The sequence below is a fragment of the Gobius niger genome (assembly GCF_951799975.1).
Source record: "Gobius niger genome assembly, chromosome: 8".
In the NCBI taxonomy this organism is placed as follows: Eukaryota; Metazoa; Chordata; class Actinopteri; order Gobiiformes; family Gobiidae; genus Gobius; species Gobius niger.
In genome coordinates this window covers 12,907,764-12,929,447 of record NC_136859.1, presented here as the reverse complement: position 1 = coordinate 12,929,447, position 21,684 = coordinate 12,907,764, and the positions used below count along the sequence as shown (strand labels likewise).

At 41.6% G+C, this 21,684-nt stretch overlaps 1 protein-coding gene across 1 annotated transcript in view; it reads left to right on the top strand.

Annotated features, from left to right (window-relative positions):
* kcnn3 (potassium intermediate/small conductance calcium-activated channel, subfamily N, member 3) overlaps positions 1 to 21,394 on the top strand; it is an 84,767-nt gene extending 63,373 nt beyond the window's left edge. The window contains exons 7-10 of the mRNA XM_079560929.1: positions 3,937 to 4,047; positions 15,473 to 15,600; positions 18,041 to 18,110; positions 20,274 to 21,394. Of these exons, the coding sequence (XP_079417055.1) occupies positions 3,937 to 4,047; positions 15,473 to 15,600; positions 18,041 to 18,110; positions 20,274 to 20,708 (744 nt within the window). The 3' untranslated portion in view covers positions 20,709 to 21,394. The remainder of the gene's footprint in view (positions 1 to 3,936; positions 4,048 to 15,472; positions 15,601 to 18,040; positions 18,111 to 20,273) is intronic.
* The last annotated feature ends 290 nt before the right edge of the window (positions 21,395 to 21,684 follow it).

The following is a 21,684-nucleotide window of genomic DNA, read 5'->3' as shown; positions in this document are numbered from 1 at the left end:
CCCACTTTGGGTTAATGTTGGTAATGAGAGCTGAACAAATTTGGAAAAATTATCTAACTGCAGATTTATTAAACTAAAGCAGAAATGACATGCATTTGCAGAGATCTAAAATAAAGGGTTTGCAGGTTTTATACCCAATAATAACACCCCATGGAGACATTTAATTCTCTGCAGAGGACATTATACAACCTGAATAACTGCAGCTTTATTGCTTACTATTCAATTATGATCCGATTGTGATGATACTCTTCAACAAATGTGTTGCTTAACGCCAATAAAATCACTTTCTCTATTTAATTCTCTTGCTTTTCTTTGGGGATTTGCACCTTTTTTATGCAGCACGAAGGAAAGGTGTAAACTCCAGATGGGTGATTCCCCTTTCTAACTCCAACGTGTAGCGAGAGTTGAAAGCTCGAGTTGGGAAACACCCTACTATTAGCGACTGTCAGTCAGCACAGATTGCTTGGAGAAGTACCCTGCTGAATCCAAACAGACGCCGAAACAACACGCACACACACACCCACCCACACGCTCACCTGACAAACCAATCAGCCCCCTGCCGCGCCGGGCTGGGGAGGACCGTTCCCACCCACGCACACATGAACGCGCTGTACTGTAGAAAGTGGCTCTCTCTGGCCTCAAGCGAGTGCTCCGAGGGCTTTCCATTGGCTCCCATCATATTTTATTCATAGGTGTTGGCTAAACACAAATAGAGTGGATGAGTGTACACGTGTGGGCACTAATGTCAGTTTGTGCATTACATTTTAGCCCAAGTTATTTCTGGGCAAACTGTAGTTTTAGTGCATGTTGAAAATCTTGTTTATTTTTACACGGTTTGAAACAGTGGTTCTCAAATAGTGGGTTAAAAGAGGATCGTAAGACCAATGGGCTTCTGAGAGTGAAATCTCCGGAGGGCGGCTCTCCATCACGAGTTAGCAGTGACTTGCACGAATCAATAAATGGTTCTAGAAAACATGATGGACAGTGATGGACAATGGCGACGTGTTAAAACATTATGTTGGATGTAAATACTTGACCGGAGGAAACGCCTGTGTTCATTAAAGTGGGAGTTAGTTCAAAACCTTGGTGCTATTTTAATTTGTATTTATTGTTGCAGTGTGGGCAAAAACATCGACTGTGATGAACTCCTGAAGCCTCTGCTCCTGATGTGATGGTTTTGACCTGTTGCCACTGACTGTTCATTACTGTCCGTCGTGTTTTCTGTAACTGTTTATTGATTTGTACAAGACACTGCTAATTCCTAATGGGGAAAATGCAAGAGCAGAAGAACAGCTCTGTAGAAGTCACGTGTCCCTCACATGTAAATTACTCTTGATAACTTATTCTGCTACTTTTATTGACTGCCTTATGACTAATGCTCGACTCAATAGATCCCTGTCAGGGAATACTATATGTTGTTATTTATTTATTTTTTAAACTGAATTGCAAATATTTTTTTATACATTTTCTGAAACTACACCACTGGTTTACTGGCTTTTCACCTTTTTGGTTTTCTTTGATTTGTCCAATTCCTCAAAAAAGTGCGAGTGTGGGACAACGGATGGAAATTATCCTATGGCGTGTTTACATGCATGTGTATTCAGTAATATGCGCAGTCCCAGCAAAATTAACAATCAATAAAATCTATTGTGCTTGTTTCATGCAATACATAGATTAAATAATTTGCTTTATTCTAGCGCAGGTATCACTGAGCAAAGTTATGTTTGTTAAATGCACTCAGATGTGTCTTCACAAGTATACTCTCTTTTCATATACACATTTTACTTAGTTGGGTAACACTTTATTTTACACTACCCTTGATGTACCTGCCACATTAAGTACAATGTAATGTGCTATGTAGCAATGTGTAATAACTTGCACCTACAGGTTAGATACACAATGTGTATTAGTATTATGGTGGTTCATAATGTAATAAGACATCAGACCCAAACTCTAACCCTAACCTCTGCCCGAACCCAAAGGTTCTAATGTCATATTACATTATTTCATACACAAGGCCATCGGGAAGCTGAACTCTCCCCCCCCCCCCCCCCCCCCCCCCCCTCCCAATCAAGGATGAGAGAAATATAATTTCAAATCATTCATATGGTTTAACAAATAAAAAATCTTGAATCTTGAATCTTATGTACCTCCAAAATGCTAATACACATTATTCCATTGTGTATGTACTGCATAGGTATTACACATTGTTACATAGCACAATGCATTGTACTAAATTTACCATGTACAATGCATCAAGGTTGTGTAAAATAATGTATTACCTTTAGTTGCACAGAAGCTCATCATGGAAAATCGAAATGCTGCGTGATTCTTGCTCTGTCGCCTTTTAAGTACACAATCACATCATCACATTCTGAAAACTGCAAATAACCAAACGACTGCTTCTGTAAATACTTTTCTTATTACGTTTTATGGATTTTATTGTTATTTTAAGCCTTTCTGGGTTTCTGGGTCTCAGTTTTGCCCGACTTTGAGTTGCTCACACTCGCAATCAGGAAGCGAGAGCACTCATATTGTTATTAAACACTTCTATTCTCCATCCAGGAGTTATATGACCTCATTAACATCATCACCTCTCTCTCACTGATGCTTCAGAACAACCTGCACGCACTTTTCCGCGGCCCCCATTTGGAACCGTGTCTAATCGGAAAGTTAATTAAGTCTGTCGTCCTGGCAGCGTTTGGGCACCTCTCCTCTTCCTCCTCTGAAGCATGTCTTTCTGGTTGAGAGACTGCTGTCACTCTCTTCTCCCAGATGAGTTTGCCGCATATTCCCATGTGGGTTGGGACAGTCGGGCCTTGCTAGAATAAGGGCAAACATCGCCACGTTTTACACTTTAACACCTCCTGCAGGGCCCGGAGAAGACTGACGCCATGTAATTCAGATTGACAGCATCTCATTAAATGAAATTAGGTGGTGTCAATCTTTTGATGCTTTTTTCTCTCAGTTTAGAGCATCATAATATTTCAGCTACATATAGCCGTTATATAGAAGGAATCTCACACCAGATGGAATGGTTGTGAAAATAGATCTGGCTTGGGTCTCCTCACAAGGAATTGCGTGTGTTGGAACAGAGCTTTCCCTCCTAATCTCGCCTCCGTCTCTCTCATTCACTTCTCCCTCTTCATATTTGTCCTGCCATTGTTTAATCATCTGGGCTGGTTTCTCAGTGCATTTAGTAATTCATGGGTTTCACTCACATTTCTTTTACTTTTATGGCTGAGGGACTGTTGACCATTCAAAACATACAGTATTTTGTTTTTAATTGTTAATATATTGTATTGCATTCTATGGCATTACAATGTAATGTTCTAGTCTAATGCTCTAATCTCTTGAGACCCACGTGCTCATGCAGCACTCAAACACTCCAAATAGTCCATAGGTTAAAACTGAGGATAGGTCAGCATTCTATGGTAGAATTTGCCTTTTAGCTTTAGTTAATGCCTCTGTAATTACTGGGATTATCCATGTAAAAAAAAAAATGCAGGCTGGATTGTTTGTTTTGTGGGTTCACAAAATCACTTAAATCCATCATGAATGCTCGCGCTGATCTCTTTACGGACTACTACAAACACTCTTAGTGATACTGGACACACCATGCAAAAAACGTCAGGTCTTCTGGTACATATTTACATAACACAACAATGAATGTTCTAACTACATATTTTACAATCATAGCATGCTTGTTTATAACTATAAAGCCGGTGCTGTGATTGCTGCTCTGCTAAAACCTGTCCTGCTCAAACTGGAGCCACTCCAGATTGATATTACTGCGCTAATGTTATTTGTACTGTATTATCAGTCTGGCTTTAGCCAGGTTAATTGGCTCTTGCCCTCCATCTGAAATCATTCCATTGTTTCACTTAAGCCCAAGTGTTAAATCCTGAGGCTTTGACTCTGTCTGTCTGTTTGCAGGGCGCAGGCTGCACGGCTCTTGTGGTGGCTGTGGTAGCCAGGAAACTGGAGCTGACCAAGGCCGAGAAACACGTACACAACTTCATGATGGACACGCAACTCACCAAACGGGTGCGTAGGCATGTGTGCTGTTAATGCAGTGCAGATGTGCTGTTTGTGAAGGCTATGTCGTTTTGATTAGGGGAATATCACAACTACTGTAGCCAAGCATCAAACAGGCTCATTCTGATCTAAAAACGATGTGAAGGATGGTAAGACTTTGGGTCAGGACTTGGGATCACTGAAAATGGCCCTTATGTACAGTATGGTTGCATAGGTGCCCATTTCCAAAAAGGAAATAATAAACATCACAATTGTCAACATTTAGTTTTTTTTTTTAAGTTTCAGCAACATTTTGTGTTAACCATGTTCTGGTGCAATGGGGAGTCTGTTTCATCGCAGTAGAAACACTGTTGTTTATTGGTAATTGTCGATATAATTAACCAGTGGGAAAGAAGTGAATAAAGAATGTCACTTGTCACTTTTTGGTGTCAATAATTGTGACATTTGTAAATACTTTCCATCCCACAGCAGCACTAAACTTGACTCAAAGTCACACATGGACATCCTGTTTAGCTCAACTGTAATGGGAGTAAAGTGAGTTATTAGCGCTCAGGTGATGACATTGATACAGACTTTTTAATATCATTTGAAGTTGCCGGCAGGGTCAATATTCTCTTCCAAAAAACTAAATTGCTTTGGCCGCCAGATGAAGCACTACAAAAGATTCATATCACACAAGGTCACAGCTAATGCACTGAATGGCAAACACAATACAGACTAGTGCCATGTTACGAACTATGACAACTCCATGTCTAGTGCTGTGAGTGTGACTTCGCCTCACTGTATCTGTCAGTATTGTGCCGTTGGAGAGCCGTGTTATTTAAGCGAATGGGTTGGTAGAAGGTCATATCCTGGTGCTCTGCTATCTCCCCATCCGCTGACATTTGTCTCTTTTCTTACAACAAATCCTTTCCTCGTTGCCGCCTAATCTGTCACCTTACCTTTTCCCCTCTCCTCTCACCAAATTCCCCTCCCGTGCTCCATCCATCTCACTCTCCCTCTCTCTCTACTCCCCTTCTCTGATCCTGCTCAATTTTTTATACAGTCGAAAGACCCTAGCGGTAAAAATAGCCCACTGTATCAAATATGTAGGGTACATTATGGCAGCTACGTATCGGGGTGATGAAACAAGACGGGCTGATTGATAGCAATAGATTTGGTAGGAAATAATTCTACAAAAGGGGAATTCATTTACTGAGTCAATGCCTCGTACCGTTTAATGTAATTACTATTGACCGATAATGAAAAGGAAATAAAATATATGATGTAGATATCGCTTTGGAATAACTGTCCAGACCATGAGCCTTATTGTATCAAACATTTAGTTACATTAGCGAGTGCGTTTGACACCAAACCTGACGACTGTCTCATACACTTCACGCTGTTTATTTTATTTATATTGATGAGGATTACAACATACTGTGCTCATAGTATGTTGAAGCCATACTGCAACAGTTTACCCAATAAACACAATGCATTTATTGAGCTTTTATTTGTTATATCTATTAGTGATTGTATTTGGCTCGACAGACCAATATTGGGGGTTGTGGGACTGTATAATGATTTTGGAATTCTTCATCCGCACAACACATCCAATTCGGACACAAAGGGCAGTTTCTTTTACAAAGTCTGTTACAAATATCTGGTGATCTGAAAGCACATCTGACCAACTGATTACTACGATTATACACATAACTGAGCACCTAAATTACAATACTTAACACATTGAGTGCCGCACTGTTTTGGGGATTTAGCTGTACAGTGCCAAGAGTGCCTAGTTTTGATCAAAATCACAGATTTTTTTCTAGAGATATTGCGTGTTTTGTGAAACACTCTCTTTTCTCTATCTCTCTCCTCTCAGGCAGGAACGTTATGGGAAGAGGCAAATGCCTAAATACTGCATCTCCGTTTCAAGTCAATTTTTAATGACAACATTGTTGACACGTATTCAAACAACGCTTGTTGCTGCAGATTGACCGCTTTTTATCGCGTGCGCATTTTAACAGCCTAGTTCTCGGATTGAAGACTTTAACAGGATGTTTCTCAGCCGTCCATGGACCGATTGTAACCATTTAGAAACTCAGAGAAACGTTCAAATCTCAGCTGTTTCAATCCATCCATGGGAAGCCGCTCGAGTCGAGAAAGTGTCGGCTTCACAGCTGTTTGTAGTGCAACACCACGTCCCCTCAGACTAAAAAGAAAAGAAACACAATAATATGAAATGTCCAGATCATGAGTTTTTGATGGTCATTTATTTCACTTCTGTTCATCACAGAGCTCCCAAAAGCACACATAAGGTGTATTAGAGCGTCTAGTTTCATCTATTTTTTAATTTATTTATTTTTTACGTTTTTGGCACTCAACGCATAGGAGCAAAAAATGACTTTTTCCGTTTTGGTCACTCAATGTGTTAAATAGCTTAGCACAGATAACAAAAGAGAGAGTCAGAAACTAATAATTGACTAAATACAATCTGAAACTATGCTAAAAAATATGAATAACTGTAATAATAACTATAATTTCAACCCACCTCTGAACCAGACGCAGACATTTGCAACTGCCCAACTAACTGTAAACTGACTGCTCAACTATTTATATGGTGCTCCGCTACCTAGCAACAATAAACTCCTCCCACCTGGTCAACTATAATAGAGAATTTATAACAATATCGGTGTAAAAATGTATGTACTTACTTTTCCTCTGACATGACTTGTTGTAATTTTTCTGGGGGCGGGACATCACCAGCTCTTCTTCATGGAGATGTTGCTGCTTTGATTTACAGGTAGCCAAACGTGTTATGTTGATGACCCTCTGCAATAGTAATGTCGGTGTCTAGCTGAGCAGATACAAGCACATTTGGTAATATATCACGTGTGTTGTTTATTTAGCAGGATTTTGTGACAGTTCATTTTCTCTTCAGAGCCATAAATTCCCTGAAAGGTTAAGCGGTGTGGCTTTAAGCACATTTCAGGTGTTAAAATATTAATCGTCATCCTCTGAAATATATAATTGTGAACTGAATGACAAGGCATATCAAACAGTTTAATACAAAGGCAACAAAAGACTTGCCAGGCACAAAGTCTTGAGCGCTGACAGGTACAGTGAGTAACAGACTGTACCACCTGTTTAGTGGGTGGATGCATTAAGCAGCAGGAGAACATTTGTCTCCGAAGTTGATGATTGAACCTAGAAAAATGAAGTGTAATGGAGGGCTACATGGGACAAATTGTGGCGGCAGGACGTCTGGGTCAGACAGTCTCCAAAACTGCAGCTTTTATGGGGAGTTTGAGAATCTAATGCAATTGGATTTGGCACTAATGTATAAAAGTGGTTCAAAGAAGGTGGAGAACAAGATGTACCTGAGGGATGACGGCTGAGGTTTGAGTGAATTCAGGATTTGAAATAAGGTGTGTATATGTAAACATAGATTCTCAAGTAACATAGGTCTCCCATGATGACAAGACCGCCCAATTAAAGGAATAGGCCACCGTTTTTAAATACTGAGATATGTTCTTACCTGAGCTTAGACGAGTTGATGTGTAGCTGTCTGGTCTTTACGTGTGAGCTCAGTCATGTAAATAGAGCACAGACGGCATTAGCATAGCCTCTCCCCCTCTTCTCTATAGCCGTCATTCAACATAGCAGAACCCGGCCGTGCACGGCACGATCTACGTGCACGTATCAACTCTACCCCACACATACTTCTGTTTCCACCACACATTTGTTGTGTGCTACGCCTCCACGAGGAGCACGTTGTACAGATCGTCATTAAAAGTTTTGTAAGCCGTGATGATGAAGGTTAGGTACATGCAAATGCTATGCTAACATTAGCTAAAGCTGCTCAAACAGCGGCTAAATGCTAATATCTGCAAAATCCCCTTTTAGAACAGCCGTATAATGTGAAATATTATATGTATATATTATATTATTATATTATATTAATCCGTATGACTTGCGTGTTAATAGTGAGTGCTGTCCACTCTCTCGTTGCCAATCAGAGGCCAGCAGTCTGTTCACGTCACATCAGACACAGACTAGCGCGCTTTGGCCACAGCCAAAGGTCGGTCTCAAAACCTATACTTGGACAGACCAGTTTGGCCCTGGCCTTTGCTATGGAAAAGCTCGACAAAGCGGGTAAAAGAGCCATTCGGCCGACACGCGCCTATAGAAAAGGAGCTTATGGGGCCAAGCTGGAGAAGTTAGAAGCGACCAAGCTCTTCCACGTTTCCCCTATTTGAATATGGTTACATGAGCCTGTACACGATCCAAGTATAGTCACAGTAATATCTTCACTTTATTGGGTGGACGTCGAAGTGCTCCTAAGGTGTTATTACGCCTTACAATATAGTTCCCTTTTTATCCACAAAATCGACATGTTTAATTTTGTGTAACTATACTTGTGTAACTGCTCACGTAACGGTATTTAAATAGGGAAAACATGGAAGAGCTTGGTCGCTTCTAGCTTCACCCCCGTTTGGCCCCATAGAGGAGAGGAGGAGAGGCTAAATGCTAACAACATCTTTGGTCTTTTTGGAAAAACAGTGGCCTATTATTTAAAGTGTAATGAAATGAATTATTATAATTAACATAAAATGAGCTATGCTAATTATACCCATTATACTTGCACACATACTTAATTTAAATCTTGCTTAATAACCCTAGTCCTAACCCAAATAACCCAAATTTTCTTGAGAATAAACTGGAAACTGGGCTTCATAATGAATTCCCCCCCTTGTTATCATCCATCCTATAAATTACCATATTATTACTGTGCTATAAAGTATGATCGAGAAGTTTGTTGCCATAGACTTGAATGGCTGAATAGAACATTGGGGAGAAAGTGGAGATATATTCTGCAAAGTCTTGAAGACGTGGTTCCAAAGGCAGGCCAGCTGATCTGCATGAAGTTGTGTAAATAGCACTTTTCCAAATGATTGCATTGTAATTATGTTTTATCAGGCAGTTCCGACCACAACATTTTTACATTATTTACCAATTAACAGAGCTTTAATTTGTAACCCAGTTAATCACCACTGAACATCAGCAGTAAGGAGGTGTCAGACCGCGCTCGGGGAACTGACATTTCCTTCAAAGGGCCCAGGGTTTACGGCGTTATAATTGCGTTGTGCCCTCTATTACTGCGAGACCAATGATTGAAGCTATACCCACATTGATTTACATGGACACTGCTGTTCCCCTCTCTGGTCATAACAAGAGAATAGAATCACTCAAGGCTTTGTGATGAATTATGCAACAACAGACTACATCCTGTCATTGTCCCATATGAGATAGATAGAGATAGATCAGATGCACAGAGCAGCACACACGTTCAACACTTAAGGAGAATGTGTGTTGCTCCTTTTAATGGGTTATTAACTGTCAATGGGATGTAGCCTGCTGATCCATCCACACCACAACTACAGAGAGCGAGTGTGGAAATTATGCATAAATCATGTGTGTGTTTATTAACACTGTCCAGACGATATAAGCTAAAAATAATAATAATTCCATCCATTTTCTTCAGCTATGGGGAGCCTGATGGCAGAGGTAGCTGTCAGTAGTGACTCCCAGAGTTCCTTCACCTTAGACACTTCCTCCAGGTCCTCTGGGGAGGACATTTAGGCTTTCTCTGGCCTGCCAAAAGACATAGTCCCTCCAGCATTCTCCTCACCTCCTCACCCTATCTTAAAAGCCATATTCGAGACATGCTCCTGGTAGTGTCAGGATTATTGAAGAAAAAACTGATACTGTCCAGTGGAGGACACATGCGGTGAACGTGGTTGAAGGAAGCACCCAGCCACTCTGCGTAGAAAACTCATATCGAGTGCTTGTATGTCTTTCGTTCATGAGTCATGACCCACAGGTCCTGGCTATAGATGAAAGTAGGAACATGTATTGACAGGTAACTCGAGAGCTTCATCTTCTCAGCTGCAACAGTCCGAATGACCCCGTCACAGCACACGCTAGATTCAGCCTTAAGAACTGGCTACCCACAGAGTGGGGCTCATTTATGCTTTCTGATTGAAGAATTGTTTCAAGAACCTAAACAAGTTCAAACAGCAAAAATATACGCACGTCACCAGGTGCAAGGCTACGGTGAACAGTGAATGATGAAAAAGCCTGCACACTCACTCCAAAGACTGCATTTATTGAGACAACCTTCGATCTAATTGGATCTTCCTCAGGTCATCAAGAACCTAAACAAAAACATAAACAATGAAATAAAATAAATGTTTATAATTGTAAATTGTAAATTAAGATTACAGTTGTTATCAGTAAAGTCATGTTTACCTAACAGTATATCATTGAACATGGACAGATTTTTTTATATCTAAAATCAAGTATTAGTATTTCCTTCTGTATTTTGTTAATAAGCGTTTTCAGTGGTGAACTTTATGAGAAAGTGCTGCGGTGTGTGGTTTAAAACTCTACTTTCGCCGCTTTGGCTTCAGTTCCAAAGCAGCAACTTTAGCAAAGAGCCCTGTTTCCTATGATTAGATTAACATGGCTGTGCAGCTTTGCTGTTCCTGGAACTGCACTTTCCTGGACTGAGATGTCTGATGTTTTCCCTGGGATCTGCACTCCTTCAGTTTGGGGGTTAGTGCCCCGAGTGCTCCAATGGCCATGGGCACCACTGATGTCTTCACCCTCCAGGCTCTTCTCTGAGTTCTTTTTCTTGATGTTGGAATCACTTGGTATTGCTATTTAAACCACAATGCTGCTGTTTCGTCAGTCTGTATCTAACGGGATCTTGGCTCTGTCCTTCTCCAGCAATTTCGAGATGTTTCTACTTTGGCCTTCAGGTTTCCAGGTTTCTATACTCTGCATCAGATGTTCCCTATCGCTCCATCTCTTACTTTAACATGAAATAATTTATTGAACATGATCATTATCTTTTTCTTTTGTGTTTTTCCCTTATCTGGGGCCATTATACAGTTATGACCCATAATTAGATATCAGAGGAGATGTGAAATGTCAGGTGTCATGACTAAAGCCTCTTGATCAGACATGAAACATTGCTTGACTCTGTATAAATGGAGTTCTGAGGTCTGCTGTGGTAACTTCTATAGTTAAACAAGTTTGTTTCCATAAATTTGTTGCCAGAATTTGCAATAATATAAAGTCAGTGCACATCAAATATCCCTGTGGCATTTTCTCATCCCAGACTTCTCTAAATATTCAGTGCAGTTTGGGCTCAGCCCGTCGGACGCTGTGACTTTCAGTGTTTACTCTGGCCAAATGGGAGCAGTCTATCCCCCGAAGAGCAGAGATAAGTTTGCTCTCTGTCTGAGCTGAGAAAATAAGGGTGTCTTCATTTACACGCTGGTCAGATGCAGCATTATTAGCACTAAGTGATTGTGACTCAAATTACGCTGCAGTCGGATGTTGTTTTTCACTCTTAAATTGATCTCAGTGGGTTTTAACGGACACACCTTTATTCTAATCGTATATTGGTGCTCTCTGTGATGATGTCATACTTCCAACTTCTATTGATTAGGCTACATGGTATTTTCATCCCAAAAGTTAGTGAAGTCATGTATAAACATAAACAGTGTCCAAAGTGCAGCAGAAACAGTTGATCCTTCACAATACAGTAAAATAAAACATATGCACCAGTGTCCATCGAAGTAATAAAAACAGCAAAAAACTATTATGTGCATTAAAAAGCAATCATTAGTAATAAACAATTAACAGATACAAAACTGCCTATAATAAGTCAGGAGTTTACAATTGCTGAACTAAATAGGATGTTACCTACTCACCAAATGAATTAAAGGTGCATTATGCAACTTTTAATGCGAAAAGGGTTATAAAAGTTTATATTGCATTATTGACCTTGTAGTGACCCAGTGGCTGTATTTGATCATGGTGGTCTCGACAACGCTCCAGGATCAATTGTTTTGTAGGTTTTCTTGTGAGAGGGTCCGTCAGCAGTGAAAAGTGGTAAATGGTTAATGGTCTCAACTTATATAGCGCTTTTCCACCTACATTAGGCACTCAAAGCGCTTTACAGCAAGGATCCAGTCACCCATTCACGCTCTCATTCACACTGGAGGCAAGGAGCGTGAAGTGTCTTGCCCAAGGACACAACAACAGTCTGCACCTTTAGCAGGCGGGATTTGAACTCCCGACGACCCGCTCTACCATCTGTGCCACTGTCCAAACCTAGAGACCACTGTGATGGACAGTAAAGGCGCCGTGCTGACCAGTCATACAGCTGTTGGGTCACTTAAAGGTCAATTACGCAAAAATATCAACTGTTTTTCTCACATAAAAAGTTGCATAATGCACCTTTAAATATTTTTAGTCAATGTTCATGTTCTGAGGCTTATCCAAGCAGAACATCAACAAAGGTAATACACATCGAAGTGGAGCTTAACTTGTTGACTGGGTTTGATTGAGTTGAGACATTGATTCACAGAAGCTTCTTCTTAGCTCTTGAGGTCAGAATGTGACACTGGACCAAAGCTAGAGCGCTCTTATATAATCAAGGCAAGGCTTGTTTATTTTTCGTACACAAGGCAACTCTATGCGCCTGTATAAGACTCAAGCCCCACCTAGGAGGAGGGGACTAAAACATCACCCACCTATTCAGGTTGTTTATAGCATCACTCAATTAGCAAGTCTTTGTTATGCTCTGCTGAGACAAAGGCTGTGAATAGTGTCTGTGAATAGAAGCGAAACATACTCAACCAAACCCAGTCTTGTTCACAATTTAAGCTTCACTACAATGAACACTTCCTAGACGAATGAGAGCCTGCACAAGTGTATATATTATACTGTTCATAAACTCTTTTGGTTTCAAGTCTTGTCATTGAGAACATCAGGCTTGTACAATGAAAAAATACCACCACTTTTTACACTTTAAAGTAATGGGAGATGGCATTTCACTTCAGTGTTTTGTTTGCAAAGACTTAATAGTTTTAGAACTTTTTTTAATTTTAATATTTTTTAACACAAACCAGATCAAAACAACTTCAACATTTATTCACAGATTGATGGCGAACTAAAGCCTCAAATGCAGCCTCTGAAAGTGCAGTGTGGTTCAGGTGCTTGTTGCTGCGCTGGACGTTAGTGCTTTCGTATGTTGGACCTGTCTCTTCTGGTTGTCACAATGGCCTTGAGTGGAAGGTCAGAGGAGGTGAGGCCATGTGTCACGGAGGCACATGGAGGAGGAGCTGTTGCCACGGTAATACGCCTGTCGGGTGACTTTGGCTGCGGTGGAGGAGCTCAAGTGGTGCCTCATCACAGCTCCTAATCACTAATTGCACCTCACTGTCGTCAGGCCTGGATTGGGGTAAGAGGGGTCCGGAGACAAGGTGAGAAAATTATCACAAAGAAGACCAGCAGTGAACGTTCATCCAGAAATCTGAAGGTCGGAGGCTTAACTTTACTTACATTGCCTTAGGGCCGAAAATGATCAGCTTTTTTCATTCTACTCCAGAGAAGCGGTGGATGTAGAAGTATCTTACTATAAGTGTGACTGCGTAGGTGTGCGTGAACGATTCAACTTTTCTAGTTCCTCATTTTTTGTTCCAACTTGGCCACCTCTTTACATAATGACAGTGACACCAATAAACTTTGTGACAGGATTGTAAAATTTCCAAAATAACAGCTGACTTTTCCGAAACCCCGAAAGCATTTATGCCGGATTTAGCGTTTGCGTCTAAACTTTTGTCGCATAATATATTAATCTGGAAACTGTTTGCAACATTATGTCAGCAATCAGCAGGGTGTGATGTGGGAACTCCCAGTATAACAGGTGTCTCATGTACCTGGCATAAGGTGTGCTGTGCAGAGGAGCCCAGAACAGATCCCAGACCCACAGCAAACATATGTCCTGAAATGACCACCCAGGTTCAGCCCATCTGCCTCCGGAGCTGCTCATACTGCTGTTTTTATTGCACCAGATTCTTCTCTTCTTGCACGAGATACTTCTCTGTCATAGAGAGCAATACCATTCCTGCATATGAACTCCATACATAAATTAACAATAAGATATTGGAAAAGCAAGATGCCATCGGTGCTCAAAGATTTCTGTTGCTGCAGAATATAATGAACAGATAAATTGAATATGGCATTTCACTTCACCACAGACTAGTGGATATGTACAGTAATATCACACTGACGCTGATAACAGTACTTAACCTTATGATCCTCACACTGTGGGTGCTAAGTTTGCTGTCTGAAGATAATTTAAAGTTTAAGATGGCTCAGTACGGTCTACATTGCCTTTATAAAGCTGTGGCTCTGACAGTGACAGTCTGTGCTGCATAAATGAGACTTCTGTAATCCCATTGATACACTCTGCTGTTAAGCCTCAAAGGACTTAGAAAGGACCTCAGGGCTTACATTCTACTCAAGTGTTAAACTTCATCCAAATTACTGGTGAATGTGATGTGCATGCATTATCATGGATGACCTAAATATGAAAAGTGAATTTGGTTGGTGTTAAGCCACATTCACACATGTGCCCCCTTCAGGCTAAAGTCCTGGTATAGTGAGGTTTTCTTCCAAAAATCCTTACTTTTCTGGAAGGAGCGTGTGTGAATGTGGTTCTCGATGTACATCCAGGGCCTCCACATGTCTCGGGCTATGTCCAGCGGTGTGCACATGTGTGTCTAGAAGTGAGCGGCGCTTGACTGCAGAGGATGGCTGCTGATTAGACAAGCTGCGGGGAGCTTTGTGCTCCATGGATGGGGTTTAATTGTGCTTTGTTCAATGCTCAGCTTCTCTTTGAAGTCTTTCATTCAATTTATGTCCTTACAGATTCTCACTCCCCTGCCCTTCTCTGCGGTATCCACCCGCGCTATGGGTGTCAAACCCCTGCCTTTTAATTACAGGGCCACATATAGAGATATAAGGAGCTGAAGCACACGGGAGCAACAGTAGCAGCGTGATCTCTCTCTTGGAGGCCCGAACTTTAGATTGTATTCAGTCCTGGTTCTCATTGCACACGAATATTTAGGACTTTCAAAAAGGCTTCCATTATTCAGCCTCTCCACTCAAGTATCACACAACGTTTTTCAATGTTTCTACAAAGTCTTTATTTGCAAATTCTGAATTTGTTTATGCTTTTTGTTATTAAGTCTTGTTTATGTAAAGAAATGAATAATGAAGCCCACTTTAGTCAAGTCAGATATAATGTGGCATATGAGACTCCCGTTGGCTCTCAGTGCCAGAGCTCCCCAAGGAACGGGCTGTTTGCGCATGAAGAGTGCTGGCAGCCAACTCGGCGTCTGACAGAGAAACTGTGAGCCCGAGAGTAGAGTCTAAGTGAAGAAATTTGTTCCATTTATTTTTTTATGTGTGTTTGCAGAACAACAATACAGAAAGAGCTAACATCAGGGTCGGGTGAACCTGTTGCTTGCCTCAGTTGCCAAGGGCTACCTGTTGCTAACTGCGTGTGTTTCCTCTGTTGGCTTTGGTTTAGATAAAGAACGCGGCGGCTAACGTGCTGAGGGAGACATGGCTCATCTACAAACACACCAAGCTGACGAAGAAGATCGACCACTCCAGAGTCCGCAAGCACCAGCGCAAGTTCCTGCAGGCCATCCACCAGTGAGTGCACTCTTCACACACTTCACACAGGGCCCACGACGGAGGCTTTGAAATGTGCAGCGATTCCTGTCCACCCACGGTTTAGATCAAAGACGATAACCATACAGGCTCTGCTCACAAGAGGGGCATTTCCATAGGGGCTGTGTGGCGCGGATTGGCCCAGTTTGTGGGTGTTGCAATTATCCCAAAAAAACAGATTCGCCGCCAGAAGGGGCTCCAAGTCACCACAGATCGATGAGTTAGTTTATATTGTGTACGATTGTAAAGCTGTGGCTCCTTTTATGGCCGATGTGGTGTCAGGTTTGCCACTTCATTTCCTCTAATTCAGTCAGGAAGCTTTACAAGCGTTATTGTTTTTAAATTAAGTGGTCCTCGAATTTTGTTTTTCAGGCTTTGATCTAGAACAGGTCACGCAAAGCTTACAGATATTTGCATAATGCATCCTTTTGTGTCCGAGTTTGAGAATTCACTCTTAATTGTAGCATAGAACACATTCCAAGCCCTTTTCTTCAAACGCGCTAAACAGGAAGTCGAAGATATCACAATGAGGAAAAGGTCAATCATTAGCATATTGTCGAATGCATTGAGGGGCCAGTTTATTTATAAAATTCAGCTCTTTGCTCTGCCAGCGTGTGTTCATGCATTATAGATGTTATAAAAGGAGATCTGTATCTGGGAGCTGGGGCTTTCGGGCGACCGAGCGCGGGGCTGGAAGATTGAGCTGAATCAAAACTTGATTTGAGTGGTCACAATTAGCACATTTCAAAGCCTGCAATAATTATGTCAAGATAACGTCCTATATGCATGAGCAGAAGATGCTGATAAGATTTAGCTATTGTGTCTTCATAAAACCTGCTAACCCTATAGTTTAAACCTCTGCAAATGTGTTCAGAAATGCATGTGATTCTTGCTTTTTCTTTTGTCTTGTTTTTTTTTTCAAGATTTAGTGCATATTTACAATGGTGCAAAGGAAACATGAAACATGCAGAAATGAGGGAGGACATGGACATTATCCAGGGAATAGTGTAAAGTATCCTAATGAAGGGACGAAAAAATATTTGACAGAAATAGAAGATGCAGCTGTGCCAATAAGTTTACACACCTTGGTGTTTTTTGATTTTATATTTATTTATTTATTTTTGGCCATTTCTACAAGAATATGAATGAAAATTAACCAACGTGGCGATCTCAGTCTCCTGACCTCAATATCATTGAACCGCTGTGAGGAGAGCTCAAACGCGCTGTTCATGCAAGGCAGCCCAAGAACTTACAGAAACTGAAGGCTTTTTGCCAAGAAGAATGGGCCGCTTTACCATCAGATTATGCAGGTGAAACTCGGAAATTTAGAACATCATTCAAAAGTTCTTTTTTTCTGTAATTCTACTTAAAATGTGAAACTAATTTGCATGCAAAGTGACATATGTCAAGCCTGTTATAATTTTGATGATTATGGCTTACTGTCCATTTTCAAAATTCTAATTTTATGACATTTTGAATCTGGGGATTTTACAAACTGTGAGCCATAGTTATCAAAATTATAACAAATAAAGGCTACATATCTCACCTTGCATGTAATGAGTCTATATTAGTTTCACAGTTTAAGTTGAATAACAGAAATGAATGCACTTTTTACCTATATTCTAATTTCCCGAGTTTCACCTGTACAGAACCTTCTCCACAGCAACCACAAAAGACTCAAGCTGCTCATTGATGCTAAAGGGGGCAATACACGGTATTAGGAAGTGGAGTGGGTAAACTTTTTTTTCACAGTAAATGGCTTCACAACATCACTGACCATGAGTGCAAAAACAGTTTTTGTGTTTTCACTCATATGCTCTGAGAAATGGCTAAAAAAATCCACCAGGGTGTGTAAACTGTAAATAGTACAACGACAAGTAATGTAGATACTACCACCGCTGCTACTACTGCTACCACCTAGAAGTAGTAATCATGATTTAGAAATAGAGAGAGGAAGAGAAAGAAAGAAAACAAAGCATACAAATATAACAGTCATAGATAGATTTATTAATTAGTTGGTCATAAATTGGTTGTAATTGAGTGTGTTTTGCTCATAAATGGTCGGTCAGTCATGCCCAAGAGAGCAGTGACTCTTGTTAAGTTTGTACGTCTGTCCTCCCAAATGTTAATGCTTCTGTACGTGTGCAATTTGCTCATTTTCATTTTCTTTACTGTATCATGAATAGCAAATATAATTGCTCACAAATCCCCATAGATTCGGAGAACATGCTTGCATTAGTCGAACAGCCTGTGCTCCAGTGCAGGTAAAATGAGGCGGGCAAGGTGACCGTTCCACAGCGCGGTAGTGTGAACCTCGGGGGATTAGCTCTTTGGACCGGTCACTCTGTGCTTTTTTCTTTTTTCTTTTCTATGTCCCTTCTATGTGTGCCCGTGCCTCTCACGTGTGTCTATCTAAATGCAGATTACGCAGCGTGAAAATGGAGCAGAGGAAGCTCAGCGATCAAGCCAACACACTAGTGGACCTCTCAAAGGTAACTTGTCCCTCTGTTTGTCATTGATGCACTCACGACTGACTGTCCCAAACGTTGGTTATCTCTTATGCCAAGTGACTGCCGCCGTTTCCGTGGCATTGTGGTCTCCTAGCAACCAGAACAAGTGATAAAACAGGGATGACTGTGAGTGAGGGAAGAAGTGAGAGGTTGAGAAAGAGAGACAGAAATGGATAAAGAGAGGGTGAGAAAGAGGGGGAGGGAGGGAGAGAGAATGGAAGGATGGAAAATTCACTGGACGACTGAGAGCTAACACAAACAAAGAGACGAATCATGTTTATCTGGGACTGCGTGGGTGTCTAAGTGAGAATGAGAGCGCGCACAGAGAAAAATGGACATCCACGGTGTGCTTTGTCTCGTGATTCCCGAAGCACTAAGTATTTTTGCCGTGTTATTATATTCTCACAATGACCGGGACCGAATCGGCCACTTGTGAGTTCACCATGGTTACGGCTGTTTCGCACACTTAGGACTTCCTCCAGCCCCTGTGTCTTAGTCAGCCTCCATAATCCTCATGCTGTGCCCTCTTGCACTTGCACTTACCTTACCTCCCCCTTTCCCCTCCTGTTTGATTTAACTTTTTGTGCCCGGTTGCACAGAGCTCGTTTATGGGATATGGAAGGCAGTTCGCTCCAGGCTGCAGGTGACATAACATTAGGAGCAGGTGTTATTGACACATCGACGTCATATTCAAAGTGCAGCGCTGGAGAAAGCTGCGGTAAAGGAACATTATTTGCAACATTTGCCTACAGACGCGAGCATTGTACACAAACATAAAAAAAAAAATCCAGTTTATATCCAGACTTTCTTTTCTTATGAGATACTTGGCCAAGATGAGAATGTTGTCAAGGCTCAGTAACTGAACTAGATGTAGAACAAGAAAAACGCTTCGATCAGTCCAGGTTTTGCCAGCTCTAGTGCAGCAGCTACATTTACTTTGCCTCATGCAGTGGGAGATAAATGTATGAGAACGCTTTGGAATTTCTCATATTCCTGCCTAAATTGCTCATAAAATGTGGTCTGATCTTCATCAAAATCCTAAGAATGAATAAACAGAGTCTGCTTAACCCTAAAAAACTATTGCTATATTCAAAACACCATTACCAACGCCGGAAGATAATACACCCCATAAAAAGTACTTGTCATCAATATACTGTATATCAAAACATGACAATACATGGCATATTTGAGCAGTGTTCTTTTGTTTTAAACTGTGTCATGTCTAATAACATGAAAGAAAAGCATAATGAGAGGACCAGATAAAAATGCTCCAAAATTACTGTAAAATTAGGAATTTGGGAACAAACAGTTCCTAAAAAAAATAAAATAATGAAGATGGAAACTTGGTTTTTGGTCCACCCATTCCTAGGATATGTGAGACTTCCCTGGTGAAGGCTTAGTGTCTTTGGCACACAAACAGCCGCAGGAGAGAGAAACAAAATATGTCATATTTTAAATGGGTATAAATGACCAGCTGACTAAAATAACTATGTGTTACTCACTTGCTGGGAGGTCAGAGACACCGATCTCTGCGACAGGAGCAAAGCTCTAGTTGAAGTCGCAAAATAAATGTGGCAGTGCTGAATGCCAACCTTGAAAGGGGGCAAGACTGCCTGATTAAATACATTAACCCTAACCTACTTTCTATCACTATCGCTGGGTGAAAACCAGGAAAAAGTGTCTTTTGGATTAGGAAAACACCCAGGCCATCAAAGATGTCAAAGACAATGGTGAAGCTGGCCAGAGACCCATGACACTCAGATAAACCATCATAATGAAAATCACATAAATGTATTTGATTGGGTGAAAAACACCCGGCAAAAGTGTTCTAGAGTTAAACTAATACCACTCAAACAATTACATGTTATCATATTTTTAATGGCCATAACATGTGAACATTCTCAGGACAGGGAGGAAAAAGTAAGTGAACCCAGGAGTCTCGCTGAACAGCAGTAGTTTTCTAATGAGGAATGGTCCACGATTCCACATTTTATGACTAATTCAGGCAGAAATGTGAGCAATTCCAAAGCGCTCATATATTTTTCTCACATTGTAGACTGAGGGACTTCCTAGAGACACTTGTATTCATGTTCACTGGTTTTACCCTTGTTTGCTACAAAACGCTGAGTCACTTCTCCCCCTCAGATGCAGAGCGTGATGTACGAGCTCATGTCCGACCTGAACGACCGCAGCGAGGACCTGGAGCGGCAGATGCTGTCTCTGGAGCAGCGCGTGGAGCAGCTGACCGCGGGTTTCAACGCCCTCCCCGCCCACCTGTCTGCCACCCTCAGCGCCCAGCATGCCGCCCTGGTGCACCTGCTCCGCGAACGGGACTCGAGGGACCACCGCGGAGGGGGCGGCGACGCGATGGCGGTGGTCCCACTGTCCCCCGCATCCCCTTTAACCAACACGCCGTCCTTAGCCTCCCCGGTCCAGGTATCCTCTCCGGCAGCACAAGCACCTGTCCCGGTCCCGGTCCCCACTCTGGCACTGGAATCCTCTCTCACACCCCCGCCGCTGAGCCCTGAAGGCAGCCTAGAGGCCAGTCAGACACCGAACACATGCACGTCAAGCTGCTGAGTGGGAACGCTTATGTGGCTCGTAAAACAAAAAAGGGACCTCGCTCGGCTCGTCCCATCTCTTCGGACTTAACAGAGAGAGACAGCAGCAGAGGTGGTCCTGTGAAAGCGGGCTTGCAGGCAGCAGGGCCAAGCCGGGGGCAAAAAGGAAGGACTAATAAGACGAAGACGGAGCACCTGTATGAAGAATGAGACATGCGAGGGATTATGGGGGCGATTTTCTCAAAGAGGGACTATGGAGAAAAATGGAGATGAAACTACGAGTAAAAAGGTGCGAGGGGGAGGCGGGATGTCAGCGAGAGGAATGGCTGGAGGATGAGGGAAGAGGAGGAAAAAAAGGGAATAATTATATGAACTCCTAAATGGATCTGCTCATATTACTGAAAAAGGCCTTTACTCTTTGTAACGCTGTCTCTCCCCTCTCTCGCAGCCTCTGTTCTTTCACCCGGAAAGAACGCTGACTTTTTATCCTCAATGATGTATTTTATAAGTGAATGCGAATTCTGTGTTAACGAACATCCCTTTAACAGAAAGGTCTGATCAATACGACCGTTTCAAAAATGCTCGTGGCTTGCACCGCACACACACACACACACCAATATAGACCTTTCATACACGCACTGCACGCACAAAACAGGCCTTCGATGTTTAGATTTCGTCACTGATCGCGTTCACGTGACAGCCCAACTTTATTAACTATTAATATGTGATTTTAACAGTAGGTAGAGGACAGGCCAGAATTCTTGTGAAAATGCTTGTCTGATTTATAGTAAATATCTCTAAAATTACTGGGTCTATCAACATAATACAATAACTGGCATGAAGTTCAATGTTCAACAAAAGTGATATATATTTTCACTGCAGTATTATATTGGTAGCATTTTTCAACTGGTGCGATTGTGAAAGGAGTGAAAGAACTTTAAAGGAAACGGCCACTGTTTTTAAATACTGAGATATGTTCTTACCTGAGCTTAGAC